Here is an 11,317-nt window from a genome sequence, read left to right on the forward strand (position 1 = left end):
GAGCAATTCCTACATAGAAATTCTGTAAGATGTTTGGGCAATGGTGGAATAATTCTTTAGCTTCTCAGAGGAACTACCTTTTTGGGAGAGGAGTCACTTCAATGGCAACATTTTAGTATTTTAAACACTTATGCACTTTATTTTTATATGTATTTCCAATAGAATGTGCGTGTGTGTGTGTATCCCATTTTTAGCATGTATCTTAAATCTCAAAACATTTTCTCTTAGTGTACTAGTGGGTTTCCCAAGTCGCCTGCTCACAGGCTTGCAAGCTGATGAGATGCCTGCTAATCTGTCTGCTGCAATATTCTCCCCTTTTCCAGAATCCTAGGGAATCGGGTGGCTGAACTGGAGAAAAAATTAAGAACTCTGGAAGTTTCCGGTTTGTGGAGTCTCCCAGGTAAACAGGACTTCATAAAATTTCTTTTTCTTTCTTTTTTTTTTTTAAAAAAGGAAGTGCTCTCATAATTTGCAAAGAAGATTCTACCTTTCCAATGTCCTTTTATTCTAAGATAATTGCTGAGAAATCTACAAGTGCTTTAAACTTGGAAACCATCATTTTGGAGGGAAATCAGTCAAGTGCAATACATATGCAGGTTCTCATCTACATAACTATGAAGTTTTGCTAACATAATTCTGAAATGGTCAGTCCACGTGGCTATATGTTTTTTGTAAACTTTGTGAATATAGTAAATTGCTTCATTTTTGTCACCATAGGTGTCTTATAAAGATTTGTTCAATTTAATCATCAACCCTAAAAGTGGAAATAAGAAAAAACAAATATTCTCACCCTCATGCACTTACCAACCTCCTTCTCCTCTCTTCCCCACCCCATTTTTAACGTAGCTTGAAGATCAAAATTTCCTGTGGAGATTTTTTTTCACAGTTGTACACAGTATCAATTAACTGTATTTATTCTGCTTGTCGTGGTAAAATAACCCCTTCATAGACCCCAGTCAGCTATTCTCCTTTTTCCTTTACACATTCCAGAAACTTGTCCTTATCATTTCCCATGCCTCCTCTGCCCCTAGAAGCAACGTTGTACATATATTTTTAGTTACTTAACCTTTCTACACAAGCTAGTCTCCTCTACCCTTGATTCGTATCCGTCGCTTACCTGTAACGTCCAGGGAATGAACATTGCCACGGGGATATGAACAACAACACGTTTGTTAATGTAAATCTGAATCGCTGCCTTAGGTTGCCTGGAAGTGTGTTTCATAAATTGGAATTTTGAGCAGCGATTCCTTGAACTTGATGTCAAAAGACCTAACAAAACTAATTAGTGGCGAGTGCCATCCTGGGGATTTGAATGATCCATTTTGCACAGAACCTTTTGATGCAGTTAAAACCTTATCTTCTTTGAAGGCCTTTCTTTCTTTGCATTGAATTTCAACACGGTCGGGCACATTTATCGTTTATTTGTGCAGTCAGATTGCTATTTCTGTGCTTGTACTGAAGTTTGGATTCCCCACTCCCTCTCCAAATGACTTAGTGAAATTTCACAATGTTTTATTTCTACAACGCATGTAAAAAGCTGGGAGTTGAATAACAATGAATGCTGAGAATTTTCTCTTTCTGGTGATGTTTGGTCGAGGTTCGAATGGCTATTGTGCAATAACAATTGTTTCTTTCCTTCCTTTTGCTGCCTGAAGGCCTGAGCTACAACGTTTCAGTAGGATTTGGGAGTATGTTCTATTCGACATTTTTGTGTTTGTGGCTAATATCATTAGTGCATAAATATCCACCCCGCATGTAAATAAGTAGAAATGCATTCTCTATGTATCCTTGTACATCCCTGATTAGAACAGTCAATTGAAATGGAGAATTTAATTAGCACAAAGCAAATATTAAATGGTGAAATTAGCTTTGAGGAACCCGGCTGAATGGATTTTATGCCATGGACATGTTTGTTCTCATCACTGGCCTCCGCATAGATACAAAGTGGGAGGGCAGGAAAAAAGTGGCAATTTCCCAGTGGAATAGCTTGCCCTGGCACAGTGATGAAGGATGTTACAGGAAGCAGCGCCTTATGATCATTCTCGAAGCCATGTGAGAGTAAGGGGTGGGCCTCTTCCAGCATAAATCAGACCAGTCCCTCTGCCTATTCATTGTTTTACAGCTCCATTGTTTTACGGCTCCAATTATGGAGCAAGAAGCAGTGTGTTCTTTCCCCCTTCTCTTCCTCCTCCTCCTGGTCGTCCTCTTCTTTTATCTACTTTTTCATCCTTCCTCTTCCTTCTCCTCTTCTTCCTCTTCCTCTTGCTTTCTCCACGTGGGAGCCAAATCATAATGTTTCAGCCAGATGGAGGGATCTGAGTCTCAGTGGTTTCAGAGAGTTGCTAACTCTCTCTCATTCACCATCATCTTGAAAGCCTCAGGGTTTCCTCCAGGAAATCAGCCCTTCAAACCTGTTGATACCTTTTTGGGCATCACTTTGTGAATTTAGTTCTGTACCAGCCATTTCAGAGATGCCCCTGACCCGCTCCAAGAACCCACAGTCCTGTTACAGATGCAAGAGGAATGTACATCAAGAAGTGAGAGGAAAGAAGGAAATGGCACATAATTAAGTGCTGAAGGATAAAGATGTTGGTGTGTGAGGTGTCATTGAATACTAGCCCTGGAAGGACAGTGGAGAGCAAAACGTTCAAGGATGGCAAAGACATGGTGTATATTACACCACACCCATTCCCATGGTAGTGGCAGATATTGCTAATCAATCGCATTGCTCTTCTTTGATGATTTCACATGTGGCCCTCAGAACAGCCTCCCACTGCTGGCTTTCCAGGAAGCCGCCACCTGGTCAGAGTTGACATGTGAGAGAAAACATTTACCCTTTCCTGAGCTGGTCTGATCCCTTCACTTGAGGTAAGGAAAGTTTCTTAAGGAAGTCCAGGAAGTTAGATGATTCCTGAGGCCACAGTGGCTGGTGTTAAAACCCAGGTGTTCAGCTCATCATTTCATGTGCCACCTGTCCTAGGAACTACAATTTGGAGAGGAGACCATAGGGAAGATCAGATGAGGAATGGTTCACAAAGCAAGCTGGATTGGAGAAGGGAAAGTCAGAAGCCAGAACTGTCTCTTCTGAGACACTAAAGGCCAGCAGTGAAGGAGCCAACCATTGGTGGCTACAAGGCAGAATAACTGCAGGGCATGGAGCATGCTGTGATGTTACTTTGACTCTCTCCTCCCTCCTTCCCTATTCTCTCAGTCAACAGTATGTGGCTCTTGATGTTCTTTGATAGAGTTAGGGCAAACTTGTGATCTTGCCTTGAAGTAGACAAGTCTGACAAATGAAATTTGTCTGGATAGAAAAGCATATTCCACACTGTTTATCCCATCTCTGAGAGGTGGAAAAGGTATGGGGCTATTGTGAGGAAGCCAGAGGGTGGGTTGGCCATATTGACCACAACTCTCAGGAAGGAATGACTGCCCGCCCTCCCCACCGCCTCCCTGTCAGCCTCATTCTCCCAGCCCTGTGCTGGCCTCTGCATGGAGAATGGTGCTTGGGGAGCTCAGAAAGAAGATGCCCTGTGTGTGTTCAGACTCTAGAAAGAGACACGATAAGCCAGAACAAATATGGCAAGAATGGAGCCTGGTTCTTGGAGCTTTTCATTTAAATTCTCTCGTCTCCACGTAAGCATCAGCCTAAGGAGAAAAATGTGTATTTTGAAAGTTCTTGGTCAATTTTAGAGAAGGAGATGAGGGATGTTGTATTAGAAGGAATCAGGGGGCTTCCAGAAGCCCAAACACCAGTTCAATGGAACCGAACCTTCTACAACAGTTGTAGTTTGACTCTAGTTTGGGGTCCCTTGCCCACTCCTCATCCTCCAGTCCTACAAACCAAAGGGAAACTGCAACAGCAGGCCATCAGATTAGAGCTCAATGTAGTCAATATAGATGGAATCTGGACTGAGTTAGAAACAATAGAACCGGGATTCTCCTAAGAAAGATCTTTGAATCCTTCAAATATTTTGCAAGAATGACCAAACCTGGGCATTTAGCCTTAAGATTAGGAAATGATCTCCCCAGGCAGGCATGTAGGGAAGTAGGTATCTTCTCCCCAGTCACCACCTTGGTTGAACATGAATGACTGGTGGCTTCTGTTTCTCTTCTCTACACGCTTGTTACTCGGGTTCCTGGAGAGGTTTACTGTTGCTGGTGCCAGCATTTTGGAGGGGCCATGTGGAATGGATGATGCCCTGTGGCTTGAGAGGGCCACAAGACATTCCACCCTAGACATTTCCTCGTGACAGGAAGGGCTGAGGATCTCAGCCAGCTCCCAGTTCGGCCCATAATTTTGATTCTTTGGCCACCAAGGCAGTGGGGACTTGGAAGGCTGGTTGGGACACAGAGAGGCAGAGTGTGTCTTTTACTGAGTCCCCTTAAAGCTGGGGAGCTGCCAGCCTGCCCACTGGAAAAAAAATGGGTCGGGAATTACAGTTTTTCCCCTGACTTGAGAACAGTAACTGTGGCCTCGGTGGTGAGAAAAGTCCATCCTGAGGCATCTGCTGTGGGTTCATAGTAACCATTAAGCCCTCAAGGTATTTCCAGATGGTATCTTTGCAGCTCAAAGGGAGACCTAATTACGTTGACTTCATTCTGAGAGTCACTTAACAATACCCCAATGGTTTTCTTTGGGAAACCTCTCCAGACTGTGGCCCTGAAGATTTCTGGATTTTTTCCATATGCGAAGAATAGCTGTGCCACTGGAGAACTTCAGGGTCAGCTCCTATCAGACTTCTATTCTTCTAGCATGACCCTCAGATACCAGAGAAACCAGAGTGCTATGGCTCTAATAACATAGGCCGTCTGCCTGAGGTAGCAGCAAGCACCCTGCTCCCAGAACATCAGGGTTCCCAAGCATGCGCCTGCCATTTATTCACACGTTTATCTGATACTTGTTAAACACCTAACGTATGTAAACTCTCTAATACAGTCTTGGAAATCAAGTTAATAAGACTGGGCCTCATGGGAAGATAGTGTTATCAACAAACTTGGAGCCCAGTGCATGAAATTCATGCATGGGTAGGCTCCTGAGCGGCTTCTGGCTGCCAGCTGGGGCCTCCCTTCGTCCCATGCCACCCCCTGGTGGTCAGCACACATCATAGCAAGTGATCGAACTCCAGGTCGGTCAAACTCCCGAGGGGACACTTCGCATATTAGACTTTTATATATATAGATGAGGACTCCAAGGTAGAGTCTAGGTTCACCAAAGGAGTGGAAGTCTTCACTCAAATCCCACTCTGTGCTCCATTGAATCTCAAACTGACCAAGATAGTAGGACTTTAGAGCCTCTGACCTGAGCCCCAGAGACAGCTAATGACGGCTTTAGAAAGGGTCTTGCACAAAGTTAGACAGCTAAGGTTGGAGCATAGGCTGGGACATTGCCCCTGGGGTTTGGGGTTTGGCACAGTGGTTCCCACCGAGAGGGTCCCAAGGCTTCCCGGAGCAAAGTTTGGGATCCAGTCCTGCCTATTGGGCTGTCTTCACTGCCGTGGCAGCATTGCTTTCTGTCCACACCTTTTGTGTCTGTGTTCAAGGTGCTCATGTTTCAAAGCCATACTTCCCTGCTCCTCGCTCTGTAACTGGCCTTGAGAATAGAGTTATAATGGTTTCCCTTTCCTCCTTCTCTTTGCCTCAGACTTTCTCTGTCCACTTAGGGAGTTCATGCAAATCGAGTAAAGGTTGTGGCTGGTCTGGGACTGTATGTTCTAAGTGCAAGTTTAGCTATGATAATTTGAGGAACCTGATACTACCTGACTTATGACAGAGTTATTATTCAATCTTAATGACCAAATCAAATTAAATCAGACAGGCTGTCTATGACAGTGCTATGGAAGTGCCTCCTAAAGTAATAATTTGAATAGGTGGCATTTACCAAGTGCTGACTAAATGCCTAAGTGCTTGACATGAATTAATTCATCAAAACCACCTAGTGAGGTGGGTGCTATTATTTGTCCTTATTTAACAGATGAGGGTTCTATGGCTGAGAGAGATTAACTGACTTGCCTGAAGTCACCCAGCTAGCAGGTGATGGAGTCCAGAACACAAACACTGTAGGGCAGTTCCAAAGTCTGCTGTGATGCTGTTGTTATTGTTATTATTGTTATTATCTTACCCTGATCAGTGCCACTGCCACTCAGTTTTCAGCTAACGTACAGGTGTTTGCGGTCAGCCATGCCCTGAGCAGATTCTCAGGACTCATAGACAGCTATTCCCTATCTTCGCATGAGAGAAAGCACCTGCTGGCCATTGCCCTTCCCCAGTTTTACCTACGACTGAAGAAGGTGCCTTATTCACCAGCCAGTCCATTATGTGGGCGGGGAGGGGAGGGGCAGGGAGGTGAAAGAAGCAGCAACTCCATTGAGGACTAATATGTTCACTTTCCCCTTCTCCACAACAGGGGGCAAGGACACTCTAATGCTCAGCGACTCCACTCTCCCCACGACACAGAGGTCCAGGTCCCCACTGCTGAAGTTCGCCGAGCAGCCCACTGAGGACAAAGCGAAACCCAAGGATGGTAAGCACACCTCAGCTTCTCGGTCCTTGCTTGGCCTGTGCCTGGGACAGAAGAGGGCTCAGTAGACATCAGTCCTGTCCATCTCTGTGGCACTGCTGGGTCATTCCTTGTGTTTCTTTCTTACTCCTTTCTTGATGCTCCCATGGGTTCTTCTTGTTTGGCGTTTCTAGCCAAAAAACGCAGATCCCTGTGCTCTCTGGATGGTGGCACAGAGGTTAAGAGTGAGAGCTCAGTTTGTTGAATGGCTTGGGTTTCTATTCCAGCCCCACATCGTATTGGCTGTGAGAACTTGGACTAGTAACTTCAGCCTCTGTCTTCCTATCTATAAGTGATGGTGCCAACCTCAGGGAAACCTTGGCACATTGCCTGGCACATGGTACGTGGCCTGGGAATCAGTTGCATGGAGAAAGAGTTGTATCCACTCCCAGGCGCACTTTCTGGAGGCGGGGTGTTCTGAAGGGGACCATTAAGGGTGCCAAAGGAGCCAGCAGGTGTGAGGGCAGATCTCTTTCCATATGGCAGCCTTGTTTCTCCAACTCAACATCCTTCACGTCTTTTTAAGTTTGGCTTGTCTTCTTCCTCCATTCCCAGTGTGGTTGCCAGCTTCCAAAATGGCCCCACATGACCCCCTTCTGCTGGAATTTATGACCTACTGTGGTCCTCTCCTGCATTGTATCAGGGTTGATCTGTGTAACTCACAGAATACAGCAGAAGTGATGGTACGTGACTCCCCAGGCTAGGTCATAAAAGACATTTAGGGTCTGCCTTGCTCTCTCTGTCTTGGATCATTCACTCTGGAGGAAGCTGGCTGCCATGTCAGGAAGGTACTCAAGCATCCCTCCATGCTATTCACGTGGTGTGGAGCTGAGCCCTCCAGCATCAGCCATGTGAGGAGCCACCTTGGAGGCAGCTTCTCCAGCCCCAGTCAAGCCTTCAGATGACAACAGCCCTGGCCAACGTTTGACATTCAACCTCATGAAAGACCATTAGCCAGAACCACCCAGATAAACTGCTCCCAGGCTCCTGAGTCTTAAGCTGCTAAGTTTTGAAGTAATTTGTTACAAAGCAGTACTTGACTAATACACCTTGCGTGCAGTGTCAAGATTCTTTCATGAACATCTACATTTCTTCTCCATCTTCTCTTGCTCAGAACGATGCCTTCAGCCATCACCTCTCTGAAAATACTCTCAAAATTGCCCCCGTGCCCGGGGCCAACTACAGAGTTACGGTCCCACATTTCCCAAAGCTCAATCTTTCCCACCGAAATATTCCCCGGACTCCTCAGTATGATATCCCCAACTCTTCCTGCCTCCTCCCTTTGTCATCCCCCTCTCAGCAGCTCTCCAGGTTTGAAACTTTAGAACCATCATTGACCACTGTCAGCTTTCCTTCCCCATCCACTCCTGGCCTTTAGCCAAACCCTTTCTTCAGAGTTCCTCGTACCTCCATTCCTACCACCTCTGCCTTGGTGCAGGCCCACTTTACCTCCACTGCAGGGCTTCCATCCTAGGGTTCCTGCCTCCCAGACTCTCCTGACTTCATCCCATCTTCATCCTGCTGCTTTAACATGAAGCCTCTGGAGCACTGATTTCCATCCCACTCGTACCCCACTCAGAACTCTCAAGTGGCTCACAGCTATCTTCCACTTAAAGTCAGAGCTCTGCGACCTGGCCTGGCCGGCCTTTCTAATCTTACTTAGGTTTCTCTGATATGAAAACTGTGCTTCCATCAAACTGTACTAACCAGCTGAACCAGTCAGCTATTTTTGTATAACAAACCACCCTGAAAGCAGCAACTGTGTATTATTTATTACAAGTCTTTGGGTCAGATGGGCTCCACAAGCTCACTCACACATCTAGACAGCTGTGTTTTGAAACCTGTGCTAATCACTTATCATAGTGCTGGGATGGTAAGATAGAAGCTAGGACAGGTCTGGGATTTCAAGAGAGATCCCCATGCACATGCAGGGAGAATGCCTGGAGAGAGCCCCTGACCTGGGTGGGTCACACAATTGGCCAGAAGGCAAAGTTGGGACTTTCCCAGCCCAGCAGCACGTGGCTGTTTGCAAGGCTGGTCTGAAACACAGCGTGGCCCGCTGTGCAATCTAGAACATGTCTTAGCTGGTGGTCATCCCCTACCAGCATCTGAGATCCACATGGAGAGCAATGCCCTCTGTCTGCTCTGGGCTGCTGACCCCCCAGGGGGTCGGGGGGGAGGGCTGCTACACTGAAAGGGAGCCTAAGCCTGGCTTGATTTTCACCAGGAAGGCATATGTAATGGCCTGATTCACAATGATCGCTTCCCGGGTTCCATCATTAGCTCTCATTGTTCCAGCCAGTCCTGCACCAGCACGGGTGGAACAAGGAAGCATTTATGTCGCGGCTGTCATGCCTGGGATGGCCTCCTCATCACTGCGGCATCTCTGATTAATTCCAACTGAAAGCAGCTCACGCTCTGAGGACAAAGCCCATCAGAGACCGGTTAACAAAAGAAGACGAATGTCCCCATTGGGCCAATGATGGGGGTGTGGAACACATTTTCAGGGACCTAGCAATCTTTCCTTCAAAGAGCTACTGTTACTTCATTTTTTTAGAGAAAATATATTTCTCTTTCCACACTATTTGTGTCATAATGTATTTGTATCCGTTGATTGCCTCATCATTATTAATATGTGTATTGTTACTAATAAGTATTAATGATCCTAATTCTGTTGGCTAAACAGCACAGAATAATTACTATTATTTATAATAATATTTTCCTACTCTGGACCAGTTCAGAAATCTCTCTTGTATGAAAATGGCAATGCTATGCCTTTGTTCTCACAGGGAAGATGGAATTCCCACAACTTCAGCATTAACGTTCCAGAATCACAGAATGAAAGGAAGATTTTGTCCCCACGGCAAGTAGCCAAGGTCCTTGTTTTGGCTCAACAGTTGTGACATTTTCAGTAAATTTTCTTTGTCAATGGCTTGAATATATTTTTTACGTACCTGTTGGATAAACAAAGGGGAGGAGTGTTTTGGTAAATCTGTTACAGACCCGTAAGCCACTCCTGGAGCCTGGCCCCTGTATATTTAAGGTCCTGAGGCTCTGAAAAGCTAGCCTTTCTCAGAAAACAATCCCCACTAGAACCAAACAGTAGAATTTCCGCCTCGTCCATTCCCTTCTGCAGCTGCATTTCGACCTCTGATGATGACCGCAGTGTTGCTCCCCTCCCCACACCCAAAAAGCAAAGTTTAAAAGTTCTCCCTGCTCATCTCAGAGGCTTGCTATTTTCAAAAAGATCATACAGTTGATTATGAGCAGACTGTCACCTAAGGAAACGGCACAAGGCAAAGTGCCAGCGACCAAAAGTCCCCTGTGTTAATTCAGAACCCCCTCACTTAGATGTAAATTAAGGCTGAGAAGATTAACCTGATCCATGGGATAAACACTACAAATGGTGTAGGGGTTAGGTTGTCACTGGTAAGGTTAATTGATTTTTCAGGGCCACCAGAATATACTGGTAAGTGTCCTGGAAGAAGTAACATCCTAAGAGTAATTTCCAGAAGGAGTTTATTCACCTCAGGCTGGTGGAAAGTGTCGCTGTAGAAAAAACCATCCATTACTCCTCTAGGATAAGGCTTCTTGCTCTGTTCTGGAAACTCGCTCATTTTGACTCAGTGTTTCCCATGTCCCCTGCACAACTGCTATAAAATTTTTATTTGTTAGTGTGAAAATTATGTAATTGCTTCCCTGGGCTACCTCAAAATGTTTATGTGAGTTAGAAATCTTTCTCTTTTTACCCCCTGAAAATGCCATTTTAAGAACTCTTAGGGTAGCAACCTGAATACAATTGAGAACAAAAACAATAAATTCAAGGATTGCTTTATTAATTAGTGCATGGTGTTTAAATATGCTAATATATTCACTGATTCATGTGTTAATGTATATGTTCAAACATTTAATAAGCTATTTATTGAACCCCTACTACAGAACATTGGCAAAGTTAAAAAATTAACCAGGTACTGGTAAGATTTGATACCTCAGGTGGTTTTTATAAGCTAACTATATATGGATAATCATTCAAGGGTAACAAGAAGTACTATGTTCTCTTGGGGTCCAGACACAGCCTTGTGGGGATTAGGACTGTGGGGAGATGACTTCTGACCAGATTTAATCAGATGGGCTTCGTGGAGGAGGTGGCCATCTGGATACGTAGAGTAGTGATGGTCATGGAAGAATTAACCCTCTAAGCCAGTGATGGCAAACCTTTTGAGCTCGGCGTGTCAGCATTTTGAAAAACCCCTAACTTAACTCTGGTGCCGTGTCACATATAGAAATTTTTTGATATTTGCAACCATAGTAAAACAAAGATTTATATTTTTGATATTAATTTTATATATTTAAATGCCATTTAACAAAGAAAAATCAACCAAAAAAATGAGTTCGCGTGTCACCTCTGACATGCGTGTCACAGGTTCGCCATCACTGCTCTAAGCAGAGGTGCAGCTGGTGGGGCTGGGATGCTGTGAAGGTTCCATGTGGCTGGAGCCTAGGGCTATAAGGAGAAGAGTTGGGACGTCAGGTAGAAAGTTCAGTGGATGTTGGGTCACTGAAGGCTTGAATCTCAGGCTAAGGGCAGGCTGGAGGTTTGACAGCTGGGAAAGGCATGGTCAGGTTTGTGTTTTAAGCTCACAGTGTTTCTCAAACTGCAATGTGCACCCAGGTTGCTTGGGATCTTGTTAAACTGCAGATTCTGAACCAGTAGGTCTGGGGTGGGGCTTGGGAGCCTGCATTTGAACAAGCTTCCTG

The 11,317-nt window shown here is 45.1% G+C and overlaps 1 protein-coding gene across 1 annotated transcript in view; it reads left to right on the plus strand.

Moving 5' to 3' along the window:
• Positions 1 to 11,317, plus strand: part of CCDC149 (coiled-coil domain containing 149) — a 66,033-nt gene that overhangs the window by 49,995 nt on the left and 4,721 nt on the right. Inside the window, exons 10-11 of the mRNA XM_015568682.1 lie at positions 324 to 400; positions 6,407 to 6,523. Coding sequence (XP_015424168.1) covers positions 324 to 400; positions 6,407 to 6,523 — 194 coding nt within the window. The remainder of the gene's footprint in view (positions 1 to 323; positions 401 to 6,406; positions 6,524 to 11,317) is intronic.

Source organism: Myotis davidii, unplaced genomic scaffold (assembly GCF_000327345.1).
Source record: "Myotis davidii unplaced genomic scaffold, ASM32734v1 scaffold743, whole genome shotgun sequence".
NCBI classification, from domain to species: Eukaryota; Metazoa; Chordata; class Mammalia; order Chiroptera; family Vespertilionidae; genus Myotis; species Myotis davidii.